The sequence below is a fragment of the Zonotrichia leucophrys genome, chromosome 1A, assembly GCF_028769735.1.
Source record: "Zonotrichia leucophrys gambelii isolate GWCS_2022_RI chromosome 1A, RI_Zleu_2.0, whole genome shotgun sequence".
Taxonomy (NCBI): domain Eukaryota; kingdom Metazoa; phylum Chordata; class Aves; order Passeriformes; family Passerellidae; genus Zonotrichia; species Zonotrichia leucophrys.
This window is the reverse complement of record NC_088170.1, coordinates 28,292,549-28,316,618: the sequence shown is the minus strand read 5'-3', so window position 1 is coordinate 28,316,618 and position 24,070 is coordinate 28,292,549. Positions and strand designations below refer to the sequence as shown.

The 24,070-nt window shown below is 36.8% G+C and overlaps 1 protein-coding gene across 8 annotated transcripts in view; it reads left to right on the top strand.

Moving 5' to 3' along the window:
* The window catches only part of PPFIA2 (PTPRF interacting protein alpha 2), a 288,804-nt gene that overhangs the window by 227,567 nt on the left and 37,167 nt on the right, over window positions 1-24,070 (top strand). For 5 of the 8 annotated variants that reach the window (XM_064702001.1, XM_064702000.1, XM_064702005.1 and 2 more), the window contains 11 exons: window positions 6,610-6,696; window positions 7,113-7,196; window positions 7,577-7,708; window positions 8,659-8,721; window positions 10,699-10,790; window positions 13,120-13,255; window positions 13,725-13,945; window positions 16,687-16,924; window positions 19,360-19,389; window positions 20,251-20,381; window positions 20,884-21,038. In XM_064702001.1, the coding sequence (XP_064558071.1) occupies window positions 6,610-6,696; window positions 7,113-7,196; window positions 7,577-7,708; window positions 8,659-8,721; window positions 10,699-10,790; window positions 13,120-13,255; window positions 13,725-13,945; window positions 16,687-16,924; window positions 19,360-19,389; window positions 20,251-20,381; window positions 20,884-21,038 (1,369 nt within the window). The remainder of the gene's footprint in view (window positions 1-6,609; window positions 6,697-7,112; window positions 7,197-7,576; window positions 7,709-8,658; window positions 8,722-10,698; window positions 10,791-13,119; window positions 13,256-13,724; window positions 13,946-16,686; window positions 16,925-19,359; window positions 19,390-20,250; window positions 20,382-20,883; window positions 21,039-24,070) is intronic. The other 3 variants (XM_064702003.1, XM_064702002.1, XM_064702006.1) reach the window with 1 other exon arrangement.

Genomic DNA, 24,070 nt, shown 5'->3' with positions numbered 1-24,070 from the left:
CTGAGGGGCTGAATAATGCTTAATTAATTTTGCCTTGGTTGGACTTTGTGCCAGCATACCTGCTGTCTGTAGCACTCAAATTATCTGGCTTCAGAATCCCCAAAGCCTGTCTGCCTGAGCTGTGTGATCACTGCAGTGTCTATGTGTACCAAGTAAAAGAGGAGCCACCAAATCAGCTACTGTTTCTGCACTAAAAAAAAAAAAAAGTCAAAATGATTCTCCTTTCTTTAGTACTATTTCAATGAAAGTGGCTTCTCTGAGATTAATAGGGTTACAATCATATGGAAGAGGTGAGTTAAGCCAAACTTGCTTTATGTGTATTTTAAAATAAAGTAATGTAGGTTATCTGCTACACTGTGGGTAAAATATAAGAACAATTACTTACATGTGGAGATAAACCAGAAAAAATATGTTCTGGATTTGTCTGTGATTATTCCCCACTTCCACCCCAACCCTCATAGATTTAAAAGTTGCATGTTGCAGTTCTGCATTCAATTTTTTAATATTCTTGCTCATAATAAATCCAGGTTGGGATTCTGCAAATGAAGGCTATGAATTGCCATCCTTCTATCGTGTCAGTTTTTAAAATTAGTTGGTTTTCCTTTTTTTATGTATATAAGCTAGTGATATGTCTTTCTGCTACTTTTCCATGCCCAAATTAGTTCGTAAGGAGTGAACTTCCAAAAATTTGGACTATACAGTGAACTTGGATAAGTACCCATAAATTTAACTGAGTCATTTGAACTTTTCTTTGGCTTTGTTTTCACTGTGTTCTGCCCATTGGGTGACACCTGGAGGGTTAGTCAGCCCCTGGCAGACTAACCTGGAACAGCATGATCCCATATCCTGTGCTGTCCCGCCTGGCCATCACACTGGTACCTGTCTCGTCATGACAAGTGGCACAGCTCTCAGCATGTATCCCAAGATTGAGATTCCCATGACTCATTGAGCCACCTTCTACTCACTCTCACAGTATTGGTCTGTTTGCCTGCTCCAGAGAAGAGGCATTTCCTAGTAGAAAGAACCTTCCTCCTGTATTAACCTTTCTTTATCCCACAAAATGCTTATTTTCCCAGAAGGGACAGACATTGGAGCATCCAGAATCTTCACATGGATAGCCTATCAAACACAGTTTCTCCTTGCATGTGTTCAAGGAAGGGGTCTATTAGGGCCGGCCAGCATCCACCTACTTCCATTCACTCACCCCCACTGGCAGTCCTTCACCCCCTGGGTGCTTGTGCAGCAGGGGTACCAAGGCACTTCTCTGATCACAAGACAGCAGCCAGCATTTGACACCATCATTCCTGTATGCAGGTCACCAAAATACCAGCCACGCTTTTCAGCTACTCTAGAGAAGCACTGAGATGGAGAAGAGGAAACCATACCATAATAAACCACATTTAGCATAGTAACACCTTCAGTTAATTTTAAAGGTGATAAAAAATGACTTGAGAGTTGGAGGCAAGTGGGACATAATGCTTGTTTTGTGTCAGTGTGGGGATGTGGTTTGCTTTAAGCAGGGAAGAAGTTGCAAAACAAGTAGAAGGAGTATGTCTGCCATGAAGAGGATGGAAAGAGGGGAAAGAAATTCCCCTGCAAGGAGTGGATATAGTTAATACAGAAATCTCTCTGAGAACAAGAGAGAGAAAATATGATGTGTTGACAGGAGAAGAAAGTTGATAAATCCTCTTAGAGGCAAAAAAAAAAAAAAAAAAAAAAAAAAAAAAAACCTTTGAAGGAGAGGGAAGCCAAAGAAATTTTCACATTTACAATATCTTCCCTTTTCTTGGGAGACTTTGCCCTGATGGGAGGAGGAAATGAAAGAAGCAACCTTGACAAAGCTAAATTGAAGGAGCTGCTTACTGAAAACTTAGGAGGTACAGAAAGTAGTGGGAAAACAAAGGAGGGGAAAGATGATGTGAGTATCTAGTAACTGAAAGGTTGGGGTTTAGAAAAAGGGGACACCTGAGCCAATTCATTTTCTCACATTGTTAACAGGTTAGATGTGAGCAAGGAGCTGATAACTTTGTGAGCTGTTGCAACTCTCTCACCTTGATCGCCTATTTTCACCTTCAATTTCATAGCTCAGTTCAATAATGCATTCTTTCTTTGTGAGTAACGCCTTTATTCCAAGGATAGACTAAAGCATAGGATGCCAGTAGAAAAACTGGAGAGTGCAAGTGTTAAGAAAGTCAAGGTCTCAAAACTGGAGGGATTGATTGTACCATTAGAGAAGTTTAGATTTGTTCCTGCAACTCAGCACAAAAAAAAAAAAAATATGGCACCTATATTATACAAGTGATTTCTGCATCTGAATATGGATTTCTTTCTTTTCAACTAAGATACAAATACCTAGAAAATGTGCAGTGCCATCAGCAGCAGATGATATGAAAGCAACATCTTTTTTGTGGGCGCATTAGCAGCAGGAGCACCAGCAGAGTTTTAACAGGGCTAGAGATCACACAAGCTGCTTTGGTATTCCCTCAATGCAGTTTTCCTGGCTGTTACTACCTTGTGCTGGCTACTCCATGGCCTAGAGAGTGCAAAGTGAATTTTAAGACTCATGCTGGTTTCTCCTAGGGGTCAGATATCATTAGCTTTTGTCCACATATTTTTAGTTCAGTTTAAGGTGCATGATTTCCCAAATCTATTTTTAACTGAATGTTCTGGCTAAGTGCTTTAAATGCTAGTTGCTGAATATCCTGCAATGTGTCCTATTAATCCTTCTGTGCAGAGTAGGAGCAAACAGGCATGCAAGTCTTACATTGAAGAAAGAATGTAGGGTAAGGCCGGCCAAGCAAGTAGTCATGTAAGCCCTACTTTATGGTTTTTAACTCAATAAATTCCTAGTAAAAGTAGTTGGAAGAAATCCAGCTTTTCTTTAGGAATCTCAGAGTCCACAGTTGTCTGTGCTGTCTCACGTGTGCCTAAAATTCTGCTGTGAAAGCATGACAAGCACTGGTGTCTCAGTCTCTGCCTTGTGCCTCAAACTACAAAGCTGAGATGGACACATTCAGTACTTTATAGGCTGCCAAGTCTCTCAAAGAGTTTATTCTTTATAATCTCTGGGTCTTACAAAGGCAAATGAGCAGCAAAAGAGTGTAACAGCCACAGGTATATCAATTCTAAGTGGATGGGCTGGGGAAGTCCTTAGGGAAGGATTTGCAAATCCCTTATCTAACAACTGACTTGCTACAGGGGATTTTTTGTTTGGAAGGGTCTCGTTGAGACCCTTTGGTTGGGGGCCTTACTCAATGTAAAGGGTGGTGGGAGGTGTTGCAACCCTCATTTTGGGAGTGTGTTCCAGCTGGGGACACTGGTTCCTGGAGGTCTTTGTCTGCAGTGGGTTCCTGCAGGCCAGAAAAGATGGGAGTAGGTACATGTGCTTCTGTCTGCCCTTTTGATTCCCATCCCTGCTGCAGGGAGCTGTGCCTGCAGTTGGCACATAATAACCACTGGTTAAAATCACTAAGCAGCTTCAGAGCCCAGAGTAGATACTAAGTCTGTGCACCTGTGCTTGCTCTCTGCCAGACAAGCACTTGAGCCTGATTATTGAATATTTTGTCTATAAAATAATTCAGTCCTTTTAGAGTGATACAGAATAATGCTTTCAGAACACATGGTACATAAAGGAAACATAAAATATTCTAATATATTTGCAGTGTTTAGAATAATGACATTTGATTTGGTTCTAAGGCATCTTGAATTTCAATTAATTTTCAAGTTTCTCTGTTCTACCAAAGAGATGAAAAGGTAGTATATACCTTGCTGAATTATTAAAGCAGGAAAACTTATGAAATAATAGGTAGCTAAAAGAATCTTAAGGGAATATTGTGTTCTTTCAAGGATATTGTCTATATAAGAATTCAGATAACGTACATAATTCTGACAATAATTTCATTCCTTCTCTTTTTCCCAAAAATTGTTAGACCTAATATCAGAATTATTTTCTGCATTGAGAAGATCTGCTAGACAGATAAGCTATTATGGCATGGTTTGGACTGAAAAATTTACATTTTATTTTGAAAAAAAGATAAATTATACAGCCAACTAGACAGACTTTCTTTTCAAGGACAGGTTAGCACCACATTTCAGAGGATGTGAATGAGATCCCTTTGAACTTAGTGGTTTTACTTTAGTTTTCTTCATATTTTTCATTAAGCTGCAATAAAGTGTTCTGAAGTGATGCCTCAGGCTTTAGCTTTCAGTTTTCCATGCTCTGTACTGCAGTAGTACATAACTCTGACCTTCATATAAAATGTTAGCATGTTCTCCTCATGGTTCAGTTAGGCAAAACAATCCTTTTCCAGGCAGAGAACCAAGAGGACCATTGCAGCCTCACGCCCAAAAGTCATAAACAGTGAACTGAGAAGAGCAGTCTGGGAGGATGGGACTTCATAACTTGAAGCTGTAATTGGACATTTAAAAATGGACCAAAAGTTATAAAAGTCTAAAAACTCGTCACTTGTTGTCCATCTTGGGCGTAGCCTTGGCCTGGCTCTTGTACTGCCCAAGGAGTATCCTTTGAAGGCCTTTTAATAAATACCTACTTTATTCTTTTAACTCTCTAGCCTCTGTTCTAGATGGCCTCTCAAAGCATCAGAAGCAGTGAAGTTTAAATAACTTGCTTTTAAGTTTCGCAATCTGCTTATGAAGCTTATAAGGAGTTTAATTTTGTAGGAAGGTGTCCCCAGTGGGTTCTGTTTCTCCCTCTAATGGAATTGGCTTCAAAAGATGCAGAATTACTTAAGTCTTCTCAGAGCTTTGGTGATTTCAATTCATCTCATGACCCTTGCAAATGCATTAAGGGGCGGCCTTGAACTAATGCTGCAGCCAGATCTCGAAAGGGGAAAATTCTATTTTCTGCGGAGCAGGATAAAACTTGGTCACTCTGTAGAAAGACATCTGTTCTGCAGCACAGAGACTTAACTTTTTCAACCCTATCTCTCTAACTACCCAACTGGGAGAGGAAGGAGTGCATTAGCACTGGTGTGCTGAAACCAGCTAGTAAGCAAAATGGAGAGATAAGTTGAAGAAGACCATAGAAGTATTGTTGGTGGTCCAAATTGTAATAAACAGAAAAAATATTTTAGCTACTAAATAAATTCAAGTACATCACAATATGTCTGCTTCATGATCAGAAACAAGAACTGCACTTCTAAATTAGTTTAATTACAAAGACTTTCCCTTAAATTTTGCAAGAATATGAGTTTTATGAATATACTATGAAAATAATACTAGTGGTCTTCAAGGTTAAGCACTACTCATGTATTTATACAAAGCAGAATTTTCTTATGTGGATGTTTTCATATAAAAAGCTGCAGTATATGTTTATAAATTACTAGATCACAGGATTGCTTTCTGTATGAACTTTTGGTACTGATAATACTACTGAATTAAAGTTATTGTTAATTTTAAGTTATTATGAACATCTGGCATTACTTTGATACCTATTCTTAATTAATCTGATGAATCATGAGTAGATAAGCATATGAAAAGTAGTCTCACAAAAATACAGCTGTAAAATTAGTATATCTTGTGCATATTAAAGTTTGCTCATCCAAAGATGGAGTTCAGATCTCTTTTTGAGAGGGTGAATCTGACAGAGTGAAATAGCATTTGACAGGCGCGAGCTCACAACTCAGTCATCAGTAGCACTCTGTATGCCTTATGCACATTCCTGTTTCCATAGCAACAAAACTAATATAGCATTTCCCTTCTTTAAAAGGGCTTTTTTAGTTTTTGAATAATAACATAGACTTGTTTGATATGACAATAACATGAATATTCATGTTTTGCCACAAATGACCCAATTAAGGTCAGATTCTGTCAGAAATAGTAATGAATCTTTGGTTGGATTACCATCTCTATACTCAGTAATAACTTTTCATTATTATTAATGAATTTTTATTTATAGGTTCTTCTTTTATCTGATTACCTTGATCTTCCAAAGAGATCCACCAGGGTGGATCTTTTCAAAGGGATGAAAACTATATTGTTTGTTTGGATGAAAGGCCTTATATAGTGTATTCTAAAATGGCATATGAAAGCTTGAGCCTTGTCTCTTTTGGCATTCTTTCTGTTTTCTAGAAATTAGGGAATGTACCATGACATTTCATAGTGGTGTAACTGACTGATCCATTATGTAGTATTTATGCATTGTAATCATTCCTAGAGAAAGAATGGTAGAAGAATTATACAGGAATTTCTGATGTTGGCCTCTGGGAGTGTGATTCTGGCGTTCAGTTTACCAAAATTAAAAAAAAAAAAAGAAAAAAAAGAGAGAGAGAAACAACATTAGATTAGACAGTATCGCTTTGATTCCACTCTGTAGTCATGTGTCATCAGCCAGCCATCACTAACCTTGTAATTCCATGTGTAGGTTGATAGCTTCTTTAGCATTCCATTATTTTCAGTTTCTCCACATCAACTGCATCTTTTTCACCAAGTATCAGTGTAGTTTATTTCATGTAAAAATCTGTCAGCTAAAAGTATTAAATTTTCAGTCACACTTTTCTTTTAAGCATTCTGTGCTGTGTTCTGTTCAGTGTCAGTGTCTTTAGTTCTGATTTTTCAATTTTGTCCCTCTCCTTTTCCTTGACTTGTTAGTCTGATCCAACCTCTTCTACCTCATCTGATGATTATCAATATGTTATGGAAGCTAAACTACAAGAAATGATCTCCATACGTAGGAAGGTAGTCCTACTGGACTTTACTTTCTATTGCTGAATAGAATCCATCTGATTTCTTTTCATTTTAAAGTTTTTTTTTAAATTGATAATCAACCATCGTGCAGTTCAGTGCTTCAGGAGCTTACAATTTTACGATGGCAGGTTTGTGTTCAAACCATGCACAGTCTGCATGTTACATTTGGCTGATTTCATTGCTCATAAATAACTCCAATGTTTTGCTGATGCTTGGATGTAACAGGCCTTTGTAGCTGACACATTTCAAGCAATGCTGTTCAGCTGCCTGTTTAAATAAAGTTTATTTTCTGAAAACTAAGTTTGCAGTTAGTAGTAGCTTGCTTTATGTTTTGTTTAAACTTAAGTGAAATAAAAACTTCCAAAGACACCTAAATTACAGAAAGAGTTTTTCTAATTTTTTTACAGGCAGAAGAAAGGCATGGAAACATTGAGGAACGTATGAGACACTTAGAAGCTCAACTTGAAGAGAAGAATCAGGAACTTCAAAGAGTATGTGCATTGCAAACAGCTTCTGTGCACTTTTCATTTGCCAGTATAGTGCTACATTATGTGCTCCAGTAACTACAGTGTGTACCCAGTGCTACATTATGTACCCCAAACGACCTATTTGTAAATATTCTGTTTGTAGCACTGATGGCAGCATCTTTCTATTTTACTTCACCATCTTAATACATTAATTTATGTCCAGTTGCAGAGTTGAAAGCATTCTGTTGTTACAAAAATGGATGTGCATTAATCAGTAACTGTAGTTACATTTCCTGTCAAATTCTTTTAGATGGTTACAGTTACTTGTTTTATTTTTAATTATACATATCTGTACTGGTTAATTTTGGACCCTACCAATCTATCTCATCTATTCTACATTAAAGGCAAGGCAAAGAGAAAAAATGAATGAGGAGCACAACAAAAGATTATCGGATACTGTAGACAGACTTCTGACAGAATCCAATGAGCGTCTGCAACTACACTTGAAAGAGAGAATGGCAGCACTGGAAGAAAAGGTACAGTACAAACAGCAGCATAAAGTTTAGATTAATAAAGATTTCCCATATGTTCTGCTTTTATCAGGATGGAGGCGTCATGCTGGTTTTGTATTACCAGTATTACCACAAATGTGGTCCAACTTACACATTTGACTCTTAACTCAAGAGTGGGCTCAAGTGTCTTCCTGGACGAGCTGCGAGAATGCTGAACATTTTGAGTCACGTGTTTATCAGCCAAGAGCCTGATGAAGACTTGGAAAGGACCAGTGTGTGACAGGCTGCGTGAGGCAGTGAGAGAAGGTGGATGAGAACAGAGGAATGGCCATTTTAGATGTGCCATCATTTCAGTGTTTTAACATGCTGATTTCACCTCACTTCCTCTGGGAAGAGTTAAATGCTGTCACCACGGGAGAAGGAGCATCTAGCCTTGGAGAGGGAATGTTATTCACAGATTTTCCACTACGTGAGACAGTGTTGTCCTGCAAAACTCAAAGCTGCTGACCTTTGTATTTGCCCTCTTTAATCCCTCCCTCTTCTAATTATTCACCTTCTGTATGGTCTGAGGGGAATCTTTCGGTGTTTTTCAGAAGGGTATTTCAGAATTTCTCAGAGGATATACTTCTGGCTTATATAATTGAAACAAAATGTGGTATGGAGTGAGAAACAGGCTTGCCAAAAGAAGTTGTTGGGAGAATTGGTTGTATAAGATGAGGCATTTGCTCAGTTGAACCAAGATGCAAAGTTTTTGCTGATCTAGAAGACACATGTTCCTATATGTTTGAATTCTTGCAAAATTTAAAATTTAGTATAATATAATAATATGATCTAGCTGAAGCATTAAAGAATTTAAATTTTGAGGTCTAACATATATGAACTTTGTAAACTTGTACATGAGCGTAGTGATATCTGATACATTAACATATCTCTGATTTCCTTCTTGCTTATTTTTTATTTATTTTTATTTGTAGAATGTTTTGATTCAAGAATCTGAGAGTTTCAGGAAAAATCTGGAAGAGTCCTTACATGATAAGGTACTGTAAAATACTGTGCTTTTATCTGGTTTTATCAAAATATGTAATATTATTATTTGGAAAGATGTATATGGAATATTAATTATCCAGCTATCATGAAAAATCTTACTAACATAAATGAGGACTTCTTTAATCACCTAGATGCAATAAATAGCCTTAGAAGGTCTCTGACAGTTGTTCTGAGCTAAGTTCATGGTTGATATCCTAGCCTCAGGAAGTCACTACCAAAATTCATGTTGATTTTACTGGCTTTGGGGTTTCTCTCTATCAGTTTTAATTCTGAAAAAGTCTAATTTAACAGAGATACATGCATAACTGGTTGCACTTTCATAGTGAAGAATGTAATTTTTGGGTTTTATGCAATTCTTTTTAACAAGTGCAGTGGCATTATGCTAAATATAGCTGAAAGTGACCTTTTTCATTCTTTGCAAATTAACCTCTAATGCTGTTTAGTGAATCAGTCAAATTGATTATAAATATTTCTTCCAATCCCAGATACAGGATTTTGTTTTGGAGTTATTCCTGGCTTGAGTGCAGTAGGATGCACAAATGTGTTTGCATTCAGATTCACAGAAGTGTTTTTGCAATGTATTAAATCCCTCTAAAAGCAATTGTACCAAATTTTAAAAATATAGCTCCATTTTATACTAATATAAAAATATTATATGGCATCAAAAATCAAGGCCTTAAAGGAAAATAACAAGAGAGGTATGTGTTAAAAAAAAAAAATTACTTTCATCTACATTTAGGTAACCTGTAGAGAAAGGCAGTAAGATTGATTAAAGTACCCAAAAAGACAACCTGTTTCAGTGCCCCACCACCCCCACCATAAAGAATTTCTTCCTGATGTCTAAAACCTGCCCTCTTTCCTTTTAAAGCCCTTGTCCTGTCACTACATGTTCTGACCCCAGAGCTTCTGTGTCCCCCATTGAAGGGATTCTTTGTTCCACTTCAATGAAGAAACTGATGAAACAATTTCAGATAGATGAACATAGCATCAGATTTTAATAATCTCTAAGTAACTAGCAAGTGTTACCAATAGAGTATCAATCATCTCAGTAGTTCTGTTCAATCAAGAAATATTTTAAAAATACTCTAATACTATTTCAGTAATTATGTACTAATAATTCAGGAATAATACTCACTGAAACAGATATTCTTTATAGATAGTATTATTTATAGATATATTATTTATAGATATTACTTATAGATATAGAAGATCCTTATTCCTAGCCTTTTGCTATACTGAGCATTTTAAACTCTAGGAAGAGCAGTGTTATATTTTCATCCCATGCTTGTTCTTAATTAGTTTTAAAATTCTTTCCTTTTACTTTATTTAGATAACAGTTATTTGTAGAATTTGGGAACAGTGCTGTTTTCCCTATTGGTAGCTGTAAATAGTGGGGGTTTTTTAGTTAGTTCCAAAAATCCAATTTTATGGCAAATAGTCATTTTTTGCCAGCAGCACCTCGTACTAGCGTCACATCAACTCAATAAGAGCAAGACATACAGCTGCAGTTCAAGTCATCTGAAATGCAGTTTTCTGTAAGTCTGGGTCTCTGTCAGTAAATAGAAAGGACAGTATGCAATTCCATGGTGTCATAAAATCATGTGGGGTGGAAAAGATGATCTCAGAGATCATTGAGCCCAACTCTTAATCTTGGTCTCTATAGGGCAAGTGATGAGTCACACAATGAACTGTGCCTGGCTTTATGGTAGGAAAAAAGTAAGTTTCAAGTACAAACTTGTCCTTCCAACACATACAGGCAGTGGTAAAACAGCAGAGTGCTATACCACCTCCTTTTGATGTGTACGTCTCGTTAGTAGTAGTGAGACTTAAATGAGCTTCCTTTTCTTATTATAGCCAGTGTTCCATTCAGTATATCTTTGCTTGCTTGTTTAACTGTGCAAGAACAATATCTCATAAAATAAATGTATTTTGTATCACAAGTAAGCATATCTTACTCTTATTTCCAGGAAAGACTTGCTGAAGAAATTGAGAAACTGAGGTCTGAACTGGATCAAATGAAACTGAGGGCTGGTTCTTTAATCGAACCCACCTTGTCAAGGTGATATTTTGTGACAAAGGTTTTCTCACTTTAAGTTGAAATAGATATAAATTTCAATGGCAAGCATTTACAGCAGGGATGTGTTCAAGCCACACAAAAATGTGGCCATGTATTTCTTTTAAAATGTAAAATCCTTGCAGTTATTTTTACTGTTGCTTTTCACTTTTTTCATCAGTACACAGGGCCTTATATCAGTGAGGATACACTGAAATATTATGGAGATTAGCGAAAGTCTTTTAAATTATGAAATGTTTTTAAAAGTATATCCAAATACACAACTTTTTCCCCAGACCTTATATATAAATTAGAAACAATCCTCTTTAACACTGAAACTGATCAGCATATTTATGATCATGTTTGTTCTATAAATAATATATTTTCTTTTTCTTTATTAGCAAGGCATAACTCAGCTGTACTTAGTGTCTAGCAAAAGACCACAGAACTTAATCTGAATGTGAAGATATTATTCAGAGAGATCTGAAAACATCACAATCAGACATTAAACATTTTGTCTCTTTTTGATGGAAAATCAATATGGGAAGAATAGTGAGACAATTGCCATAAAAATAACCACTAACAGCTGCAAAGAATGTATTATTCTAGAAATTCCTTCTTGCTTAAAAGTGTCCCTTGAGATTAAATTGTTGCTTTATTGATAACTGTGTGCCATGTGCTGTTTTCATAACAAGCAGCATGTCAGTTTTTAAAACCTGCCGGCACACCTGCCAGACAAAGCTCATGGACCAAGACTGAATTGGGAGCACTGTATTCACCTAAACATTACTCTTGTTCGATGGGTTGGTTTTTTCCATCAGCTATTTCCTGCCCACTGATGTCCTCAGACACCTTGCTCAGTACCTGGACATGGTTTCTCCCTCAACCTTTTATTATTTCTTGTAATAATATTTTTCTATATGTGGAGAAGTGTAAGCTGATGAAATTCAGAATGTGATGCTTTTAACTTTTTGAATTTTTGTTCCCTTGGGAATGTGACTACAGGTGCACAACACATTTTTGAAAGTGCTTTCAGGGACAGAGGCTGCTGAGCTGCTGCAACAGCAGCTTTGGTTTTTGGAGCATCCTTGGAGAACAGCAGCTTTCCTTGCTGGGTAGATGAATATCATTAGCTTGTGCTCCATAAACAGGAGCTGATTAGCCCTTGTCAAAGGACTGTTTGAACTTGATAAGCTATCTAAATATCTTGGGAATTCAGCAGGTTCCACTAAGCATTGTGCTTTCCCAGACCTCATGAAGATCCCAACTCTCTGAGGCACAGCAAGCTCTGAGCATTAAATTCTTCCTATTCTCGTCCTGTATTCAATTCTGTATTGGCTGGAATTTGTGCTTTCAGGAAAATAATGAAGCTGATCAGCAGATGAATATCTACAGCTAGAGACTGCAGCCTGGACTGTTTCTTTTTTCCTGCCAACTTGCTTCACAATTGCCAAATATTATTGATTATGAGAACAAAGTTCTATTGAGAAAGTTACTGTACACAGAAGATGAAAACTGTCCCTTCCCTGTGTGGGTTTTTTGTTACATTTCAATTTTTACTGTAATCGTGCTATTCATATATTTTTATGTGGAGATTGCAGGTGTGTTGAGAAACAGAAATTGTTCAGGTGTGTACTTCTGTGGTTGAATTCTCAAATGGTGCATGGAGCCTTTGCTCTTCCACCTTGGTTCCACAGCCCATGGTTAGGATGCTTTTACTGCACTAAGCAGTGCACTTTTGTGGCTGCTGTTTGATTAAGGACAAAGAGGGGACCACTGTTTGTAAACAAGAAAAGAGGTGCTGAAGTCATCCTGTATAAGCCTCACAGCAATATCCCTAGACTTACTAGGGCTACAGGGAAAAATGGGAGTTAAAGCACTGAAAGTGTTGACAAGTAAAGATTAATAATTCCTAAACAAGGTTAAATATCACAGGTCAGTTCACTGATATTTTCATTTAATCAATATGTTCACTCATGAACATGGAACATGCTTAGAGTAACCTCAGGCATATTTATGAATATACAGGAAAATACATTTAGCTGCCAATTCTAATTATCCTGAAATGTGCTTTTTCCTGTTGAAGTTTTGGACAATAAGTTTTTCTATGCACAGCTTTCATTTTTAAAAAACAGAGGTTTTATTGTTTGGTTTCTCCCTAAATTTTCTCATAAAATTATTTCAATTTTTCATTTTTAAATTATGTTTTTCTCATTTATTATGCAATACATGAAAGTTTGCTTGAAAAAAGAAGTGTTTGCTAGACTGAAGGTCATTGTATTGTTGTTGTTATTCCTATTACTCTCTCAGTCCACTTACGTAATTCTGTTTTTAGACCTCATCTGGACACATCAACAGAACTGAGGTACTCAGTGGGCTCACTGGTTGATAGCCAGTCTGACTATCGGTCAACTAAAGTGATAAGGCGACCTAGAAGAGGCCGGATGGGAGTACGCAGAGATGAACCAAAGGTTAATCCCCACTTCCTTCTCATGCATTCCCTGATAAGAGAATGTGTTTGAGGCTGTTAGGCTTACAGTTTGTGGAGTTTTCTTCCAGGAAGAAAACAAAAACACAAAGCCACCAAAGAAGAAAACCCAGCCCAGAGTTCAGGGTTTTTTCTATACCCACTCAGAGAACTGTTGTACAAAATGACAGCAGAAAATGTTGAAGTTTAGACGTCAGAGTTCAAACATACTTGATTATTTGTCTTTCCAGAGTATCTTTTTGTATAAATTTTCCTTATAGTAATTTGATACCTAAATTACAATTATGTGAATATACTTTATGCTATTTGCAGTAATACTGCGAGCATTAATGGAGCGTTTCTAATTGAATAAGTATTTTGAAGTGTTAGTTGCTTTCCTTTCCCATTTTTTTTGGAGTCCAACTTTTCAGTTTTCTCTGACATAAGCCATGCATGTTTTAATTGCTGCTCAGGTAAAATCCCTTGGTGATCACGAGTGGAACAGGACGCAGCAGATCGGTGTCCTGAGCAGCCATCCGTTCGAAAGCGACACCGAGATGTCGGACATCGATGATGACGACAGAGAAACGCTGTTCAGCTCCATGGACCTGCTGTCACCAAGTGGCCATTCCGATGCCCAGACCCTGGCCATGATGCTCCAGGAGCAGCTAGATGCAATCAATAAAGAAATCAGGTGTGTAGTCTGAACCAGCTGTGGTGCACTTGGGGTTACAGCTTCCAGCTTCCTTTAGTGCTCGAGTTCAGGTACCATTCATGGCCGTTAGGAAGCAGCTTGTTCATTTAGAGGATTGATAATGTGCCTGCTTTCCAGAGGAGAGTCCTCTGTGAAGATAACAACTGACTCTTTCTTTCCTAACCATAGAAATTTCTTTCAAAAAACATTCCAAGTGAAGAACTGTTGGCCAGTTGAAGAAAAGTAAGTTAGAAGAGGCTAACACATGGCAGATTTCACGAATTATTGTTCACAGTCCTTTTTTCAAGGTCTTTTTCACTGTTATACATGACTCCACTTGCTCAGTAACAGCCTCCTATTGGAAATATTTCATTTCTGTGCTCTTCATGCTGTCTTCTGGCAATTATCCCTATGTTAAATCTAATATAAGCCATGAATTCTAAGACATGGTTTTGATTTTCTCTGTAGACACAGAATATGATTTTTCATGCTCCAAGTTGGAATATAGTGCTTGGATATAGGTAATGAATAGAATATATATTAATAGTATTTGTGCATATTTAATAGAGTGGTAGAAATATGGTCTCATTTATAACAATCACCTAATTAAAACATGTCAAATGACATGTTTTAATTAAGTGATTGTTATAAGTGAAACCATATTTCAAGACTAAAACATTCTTACATGTTTTCAGTAAGGGCAACTTTAAAAAAACTTGGTGTATGAAAAACATCCCCTCATTAGTGACTGTTCTTGTAGAAGTAGATGAAGGAAATTATAGTAAATGTGTTAGGGACCTTCTGTTAATACTATAGACAGAAATACTGTGGCTAGAAATATAATCAAGAGAGATTGATTTGCCAAAAGATAATCAAGGTAACTTTCTCTGATCAAGGTAACTTTAAAGGAAGAACTCTGTTGGAATATATTGAATTTGAGTAATTTTTCTGTTCAGGGAAAAACATTTTATTATAAATCTAGAGCTTTGCGTTTCTTACTCTCCCACGATGTGTTTGTTCAGATAGGATTACACTGCTTTCTCAAGCTTTTTCCTACACCTGTCAAGATGCAGAGTCAAAGTCATTTTTTGGTGTTGGGAAGGTAAATCTCCTTAAAACAGTGTACATAAAAGAAAGAACCTTATCCATAATTTCTGTTATTACAAGGAAGTCAGCACTGTGGCCAGCTCAGGAAGCTGTAGATGTAACATTTATATTTGTTTTTAAACAATACTAGTCTTTTGTTGGTTTAACAATACAGTAAAGCGCTTTCACAAGGCACAGTACTTCCAGGTGGGATATTATTTGTGCCACCCTGAATCAGATCACTGTTGTACTTAACCCAGGGTCCTGACTCAGATATTAGGTACAATTTTACCTCAAAAGGGAAGCAAGGGTGCTCTTTTTATGCAGACATTTTTACAGGAAGTCTACTGAGAGTAGTTTATTTTCTCAACTGCTAATCTTGTACTGAAGTATGGGCTTTTATTATTATAGCAACTATTATTAAAGGACTAGATATGTCATTTTGTAAATTTTTTATATGGTTCAGGAAAATCATTCTACGAGTATTGTCGTATAAGCTGTACTGCATTTCATGTTTTCTTGGTTTGTTTTTTTTGAATTGACAAACACAATAAGGGCTTATCAAATTTTTTGAGATATCAAAATAGATTAAAAATGTATTTTGCCTTAGATTTGTTTTATCATACAAGATGATTCAGGATTTAGATTACTAATATGAAAAACACTGTTATAATTCCCTTGCAAAATATTATTGGCCTTTAAGTGTCTTCCCTGCATTATTTCAAGAAGAGCTGCATGTGTTTTATACAAATTCTGAAATTGATGTTAGGGAAGAAGATTCATCACAGCACAGGAGTTTTTTAGGTTTCTATTTTCAATGTATTATGGTTTATTTATTGTACTTGCTTAATTTCACTCAGAAAAGTCTGGTTCACAGTTTCAGCCTCTCCTGAATTCGTATTCTGTCATTTAACATTGATCTCTCATAATTTTTCCTCCTCTTTGCAAAAAAGGCTACTCCTAGCGCAGGTTTATGGGCAAAGGACTTATAAACAAATATTTTACTTCAAAGACATTTTTCCATTTGAGGTACAATCACAATTAAAAAACAAAACGAAAGAACCCAATGGAAGTGTCCTGATGAGGTGATAGGCACTTAAGAAGCTTGTATTGCTTGCTAACAAGAAAGTGATTTTAATGAAATTCATTTAAAAACACAGGGTTTTAGAAACAGCTATCATTTTTTCATCAAACTGTAGGGGTAAAACAGACAATTTGTTTTACACGTTCTCTTGTTTTATTAATAAGGATTATTTTAGCAATTCCCTTCTTAAAGGCCCAATTTCATTTGACTCTTAACTTTGTGATTTAGCAAAAGATAAGCAGATGAAGCCAACGTAAGCTTGGAATTAGTTATCTGTGGTAAATCGGATTGTTAACCCCCCCTTGCCCAATTCTAGCTCCTTTGTAAAGGAACCAATATTCCTGAAATGTCATGCATCAAATCTTGCTGTTGGACACATTCATCAAACAGGTTTTGAGGATGGAGGAGTTGAGAAAAATAATTTTATAACTGGTGATTAGAGAAGTAATGTTGGAAAAGGGTCTTTTTTAGTTATCTGTGATATTCATCTCTGTTTGCTCTTACTTTCAAATCTCATATGGGGGTATGAAGAGACAAATACAACAAGAGCATTCTTCTTTTACTTAATAAGGTTAATCCAAGAAGAGAAAGAGTCGACAGAATTGCGTGCTGAAGAGATAGAGAACAGAGTGGCCAGTGTGAGTCTGGAAGGGCTGAACCTAGCCAGAGTCCACCAAGGCACCTCCATTACTGGCTCGGTGACAGCATCGTCCCTTGCGAGCTCGTCTCCTCCCAGCGGACACTCAACCCCCAAACTCACCCCTCGCAGTCCTGCCAGGGAGATGGACAGAATGGGGGTTATGACACTGGTAAGAAACCTTATGGCAGTATTTGATGTGATATTTCTTGTATTAAGTACTTAATCTTTTCACTGTATGACTGGCTCATCCCTATAATTCTTCATTCACATCTTCATCATCCACACAGATAGCAAATTCTCTTGAATGTGGGCATTTGGTGTCTTTGGGCTTTGTTATAGTGGTTTGGAGCATTGCATGATTCACGAGGGGCATAGTGACAGGATTACTGAGGGCTTTCAGCACACAGGCTGTGGAATTAATGAGAGACAGAACTGCTCACTACAAACATTACTTGTATGTAAAAAATGTTTACTAATGGAAAGTTCTTAAGTGATGCAGTTATTACACAATAGTCTGTGAACTATTGCTGACTTTAAACTTCCAGGAAATATCTAGAAGACATTCAGACATTCCACTACTTCTTATATGTGATCATTTTGATATACTTTTATATTTGGTATACTCTTTTCTACTTGCAGTGTTTTTATGCATTCTTCATGACTGTATATCATGCACAATGAAATTAGTTCTTTGGTTTCCAGTGATTCATTTAGCTGATATATTTCAATATTACAGGTGGCTCACACATAGACATCAAGTCACCATGAAATTACTATGCAAATAATTTATAACATTGCTGTATCTTTGAGGACACATTCAAAAATTTCTGGTTCAATTTGAAAAGGGATTTACAAGGAATTTAATTTTGATCCTAGACAAAAAGAAATAGTACATCTGTCAAATATTTGAAGATAGTATGTGTCAACATATTTGAGATGAACACCTCTGATACTGATCTGAGTACAGATGCAGGGTTCAGTGTGAGATACAAACCAGTTTGGAGCCAGGGTGAATTAATCCCTTTAAGTGCCAGGAGAGAATCAAAGCAGCCCACTCTGCTGATCTCATAAAGGGAATAGAAGAGGGTATGTGTAAACCAAATTTTTACTTGCTTTTTCTCTGATAATCATGTCACTAATGTCCCCTTGTGGTCCATTCCTGGGAAGCAATAGCACTGATTCCCTCTGGAGCCTTTCCTAACAAAAAAGGTTGTTAAGAGCAGCTGGAAATGAGGCTTGGCTGTCATTCTTCTCAGCTGGGAGTAGGGACTTGTGTGGATGATCACCTAGCCAAGTATTTCCTTTTCCTGGGAACTGACAACTACTCACGCCCACCTCTGCTTCTCCCAGTTTGGTAAGGTGTTTGCTGCCACTTGGGACCTGAGGTCAGCAGGGAGGAGGTCCTGGCAGGCATCTGTAACTTGTTCTGTGCTGCTCCCAGTTCCCACTGCTGAACAGCAGAAACAAAGATATTGGTTGCAGTCTGGCTGTCAGTAAATGGCAATAGTTGAACTGCCCCACCAGCAGACACCTGCACTGCCTGGTGACCTGGATTTGAAAATTGTACCTTTGGGTCAGTAGGTTCATCAGATTCAAACACAAAATGACAGCATAGCCTCTGCATTTCAGGTTGCCATGATCTGGCTGACATCCAGCTCTACCTGTGCTAAAACTCAGTTGGAATTGTCTGTCTGACTTGCAGTTGAACTCTTGACTTGCCATAAGCAGTAGAAGCATCCCCCCATAGTGTGCTTATCAGCACAGCCCACAGCTTTTCTCACCTTCATCAACCACTTCAGGACACTTCTGCCCTGCACTGTTTCAGCAGGAGTTCAGTGTTCAATATCACTTCCTATCGGCTGGGAACAGACACAGGTCTGTCAGACATCCTTTAAGTGAAACTTGGAGTTGGGGAGAGATTGAAGTCCAATCTCTACAGCTCAAATTGCCAAATAGCCCTGTGTTGGTTGGCTGGAGAAGGAGGACTGCATGAGTTTCCACAGCCCAGGTGCGTGTAGTAAATAAATTCTGCAGATTATCTTCAGCTTTCCTTAAATGAAAGAGACATCTACCAAAAATGAAAATGCAAAGGGGGTTGAAGAAGACCCATTCTAGTAGTCTGCTACTGCCGAGTAATACTAAAGAAGATAGGTGAATATGTATTCATTTCCTGAAAATGCCAGTCTTTTTTTCAGTCATGGTATTTGGTGTTGATATTTTGTGATTTTACTTGGTGGGACACCAATATATTTGTATTTGATAAAATTTCTAAAAAAAATCTCCGTTGGAGATAACTACTTATATGAAAACTCAAAAATGGAAAGTGCTACTATAGGCTTGAAATTCTTCACTAAGTTATGAAATCGAAGGAGAGTGTAGTTTTAGGAAAAATACCCAAACCAACTTTCCCAGAATGACGTATTTTTCAGGGGTTATATTACATTAATGCAGCAAGTGTATACTTAGTATATAATATGGAGAGTGATTAGTCTTTGCTTCCCACTTCATGAATGGGAGAACAACAAATGTGAGGGGCTTTTTATGCTTCAATAATATTTATTAATTGTTATTTTTTGTTTTTTCCACTTTTGTTACCAATCGAAGCCAAGCGACCTAAGGAAACATCGAAGAAAGGTATGATACTGGGGTTTTTTAAAGTTTGGGAGAGCCCATTTATCATATTCCTCTGCTATTTAGATAACTACATCTTTGCTGGGGTCCGTTGCCAGCAACTGCATCCACTTCTCTCATTTTCATTCTATGCCTGAACATAATCATTACTCCTACCTGGAATGGCTTCCAGGGGTCACAGCTAAGCCACAGAAGCAAGGCCCACTAAGTGATATCTTGGAGTAGCAGCCTCAACAGCACAAACTTAAAGGAATATTTATTTTTAAAGAAGTATGGACACAGAAGCATTACCTTCAAATGTATTTCAGCCACTCTTCTTGCTGGAGGAACTACAGAGAGATTCCTTGAAATCTTCTGGAGCAATGTAAATTTGTTTACAGAACTGGCACTGATGATGAAACTCCTTGACATTATTTAAGATGAATCATTATAATGGTCTGGCAAAATCCCTGTTTGTCCATGCTTACTGTTAAGCATACTGACCATTCTGGTAACGCACTGTGAAGAGAGTGGTCATGTTTATGCCTGTATTCACCTTCTCTCTTACATCCCTGAGAAACCTAGTAAACCTTAATAATCCTGTTTAATGCAAGGGACCCACTTACAACTAAGATTGTCTTCATGTTTAGACCTTCACCAACCTTTTTAGCATAAAAGGGATGAACTTCTTCCAAAAGCATAGTCTCATTTCTTTTAAATATCTGTTTTAATCTGTCATATTTAGAAAAAAAGAACCCTTACAATTTGCTAGAAACATTGCATTTGAAATCTTACGTGTTTCAGTCCACTTGACAATTTCATGAGGTGTGTATTGAAACGTTCTTGAAAAGCTAATATGCTCTCATTGGAGTCTCTCTCCCCCAGATTGCAGTAGTTGAAGAAGATGGGCGTGAAGATAAAGCCACAATCAAATGTGAAACTTCTCCTCCTCCAACACCCAGAGCCATCAGGATGACTCACACCCTTCCTTCTTCGTACCACAATGATGCCAGAAGGTAAGATGTTTGTAATATGGATTGGTACTTCACAGTATTGTTGTTTTCAAGTCATGTTGTTTAACTACTCCAAAATTACTTGATTTCTTCCCTGTTTCTCATATAATGAGAGAAAAAACCCTACCCATTGTCTGTTGCAATGACCCTGAAAATGTTTATCAGTGCTAAAGTACATGCTGGGTATTTCTGTTTTGAGGTACAGTTTTGATGACTACTGGAAGTAGCAGTGCTACAAATCCCAGAAATAAAATCAGAATGCTGACTACTGTATTTTTCATAAATTGTTCTTAGCAAAGTAAAAATATTTATTTTCAGCCTTGCCTGACAGAGAAAGTGTGGTCTTCTGTTGCTCTCTATGTTGCTAAATAATTTAAAGATGTGATTGTTTCACTTGTCTGGAGATCATTACTAAATTATTACCAAATAATTTATTTGCAGAGCTGCTTAGAAGAAAATAATGTTGACATGTTATCTATTCTATTTCTTTATTATCATTTTGCAGTAGTTTGCCTGCTTCACTGGAGCCAGAAAGCATTGGTCTTGGCAGTGTCAGCAGCAGCCAGGACTCCCTGCACAAAGCTCCCAAGAAGAAAGGAATCAAGTCTTCAATAGGACGATTGTTCGGTAAAAAAGAGAAGGCTCGACTTGGACAGCTCAGTAAGGAATTAGTGGTAACAAGCTAAGGTCACCATTTCACTGCCATTTTTCCATTTTTAATTTTGCTCTTTTTGCTCTTTTTTTTTTAGTTTCCAATTCACTCATGTTTCTGTTTTGTCTGGCACAACTTTCCCATTAAATTTCACTGTTATCAGCAGGTGTATTTGTCAAGAGTTTGCCATGACTGTAATGTAAATGAAAGGAGAGTTTGGGCACAAATTACTGGAGTCATCTTCTTCACTGAACCTGTGGAATTAGGGTAGCAATGGTAGCACTGTATTCTTCAATAACCACATAAAGAGGAGGTGAGAAGTTAATTAGCAATAAATGGCTATAATGGTGCTATACTTATGTAATACAGAAGGTCCTTGCAATCAAGTGCAGCTGCTTTTCAGATTTCAGTGTGTTGATCGATGCTCTCTATTGCCTATAGCTGAATGTCCTCAGGATAACTCTTACTTTTACAATTATGCTGCTCACAGTAGTGCTTAGCTTTCTCCCTACTTCTTCTGTCCTTTCCCTTGCTGAGACTATTCCATTCTACTTCATTCATGGCAAAAATCTTCCAACACAAATATCAAATTGTAGTAAATGCGTCAATAAAATTGAAATACTGGCTCTTGCCTAGTCATACAGATGTCAAATAATACAAATTTATGAGGCATTAAATTTTACTGCCGTGGTGACCCTTGTAAAAAGAATTTTAAGGCCTTGCAGTAAACACTTAGGCAGCAAGCATAAGCCTGAAATTAAAAACCTATGTTTTTCTTACAACGTGTCCTTAGCAGAACTAACAAACCCATTGCTAAAATAGTACACAATAAAGATAGATAGTACTACGGTCAAAGCATCAGAGTAAAATTGAAAAATTGAGTATTCTTCATTTATACTCCAACTTCTCTCTGCCTGTGAATACTATATGTTCTTGAAAAAACCTAATTTCTAATTGCAATCTGAATTCCTCCCCTTTTTTCACTATAGAAAGAGTAAAACTGATTTATTCAATCTTTCAAATGAGAATCTATAAATGAGTCTTTCAAATACACCTGTATGCCACCATCTGCATTTATGGCTAACTTTAAAACTTTAGACTGCATCGGAATTTAGACTTTATTAATTCACATTTACATTCCATATAATCTTTCTTATTGACACTGATGGTTTATGGATAATAACCTACAATTTCTCAGTAAGTCAGCAACATAGAGGACAAAGATGCAATAAATGTGTGGATCTTCCCAGCAGTTCTTTAGAATGTGGAACAAAAATGAAACGACAGTTTCAAAGACTATTTCAGGAGCAATGAAATCTGGCAACAGATTAATTTCTTAATACCCACCGTGATTAATAATACATACATAGAATTTGATAAAGCCCATCTGTAATTCCCCATGCTAGGTCATGAAATTGCTAAAATATGTTAGTGGTTTGCAATAATATTAATTTTTTGTGACTTCCCTTTTTTAATTCAAGAGAAAAATTTCAATATAATGCACATTTTAATTAAGGAAACGAGGTTTACTAGCATGTATAAAATGAACAGTAAGACTGTTACTTAATCAGAAGGTAGGAGAAAAATATTTTTCAGAAATTAAAAAGACATTGAACAGCTGAATTACTGGTAATTTTTCTCATCTTAATTTTTAACATATCAAAAGAAAAACATTTATTGAGTGGTCATTTCCACTCAATGACATATAGAATCATGGAATATCCTGAGTTGCAAGGGACAATGAAATTTTTTAAAGAGCAGTCATGGTAGTAGTTGACTCAGTTTCACAACAGATGTGTTATCTGTGCAGCTATATAATTAGGAGTTCTATTTGTGGTAAGATACTACATCACAGAAATTTACATAGAAAGTCCTATCACTACAGCACTGCAAAATATTTGAATGGTTTTTATAACCTAAAATAATATTGCAAAATCAATAAAAGAATGCAGTTTATTTCCTTGCTTAAATTAAACACTCTAATTTAATATAGACACATGCTTCTTACATTTTTTAATATGAAAAAGAAATTTTCTTTAAAAGCACACATTTATATACTCCTATTTAAGAAACATTATTGAAACCTCCAGGCTTGTATTACTAAAATCAACAGAGCCATGCTATTACACAAAATATTTCCTTGCGCTGTATTCCTTGCAAGCCCCTGAAATGATTTCTTTTCAATTCCTAAACTTGCCAGAATTTTGTTCTTTTATTATTTGATAATTTTACCTTCTCTGCTAAACCATTAGCTTTATTGTTTCAAGCCACATTCATGCTTTAGGAGATCTTTCTTAGAACTGAGATTCAAGATTTCTAGATTCCTTAAGTTTTGTCTAAGTTTTTGGAGAAGGAAAAAGGAATGCTGCAGGGAGCACATGTGCACTTTCTTTCATTCTTTCCTTCTTTTTTTCTTTCCTTCTTTTCCAGTCTTCTCTCTCTTGGCAAGCACCACTTTTGTATTTTTCTCATGTTACGTTTTAAATATTCTAGACCCTAAAACAAACAATACATTCCTGGCATTTTTAGAATTGCCCAAGCAAGCTGATCTGCATGGCAAATGGAAAGGTCAGCTTGTTAGGAAACATTTATTGTGGCCACATCCAATGGGAGGAGTACCCTCAGTTATTCGAAGGCCAGAAGTATTTGGAGAATGGAGAAATGCATTGTGCCCCAACTACTCTCCAACCTGTAATAAACCCTCACTGCACTGCACTCATCCCATCCCTGTCCAACATACTGAGAGCTGCTCTCTCAAGAAAGGTGTGGTATGTTTATGACTATTTGCTGAATGAAAAATGTAATCCAGAGCCAGCAAGAAGCATTTAACGAGATTCTATAAGACTTTGACAGGCAGATGAAGTGGAAAAAAGTATGCCTTCCTGTTTTCTGCATTTGCGAGATGCATTTGCATCATTCTCATTGTGAGACTTGCAGTAGTGTCCTCTTTCAATAAATTAAAAATCTGTCTAGACAAACAGGAGTGCTAAAATGGCACCTGCTTTGAAAGAACAGCTTTAACCCAAGCTTTTCTAAGTTT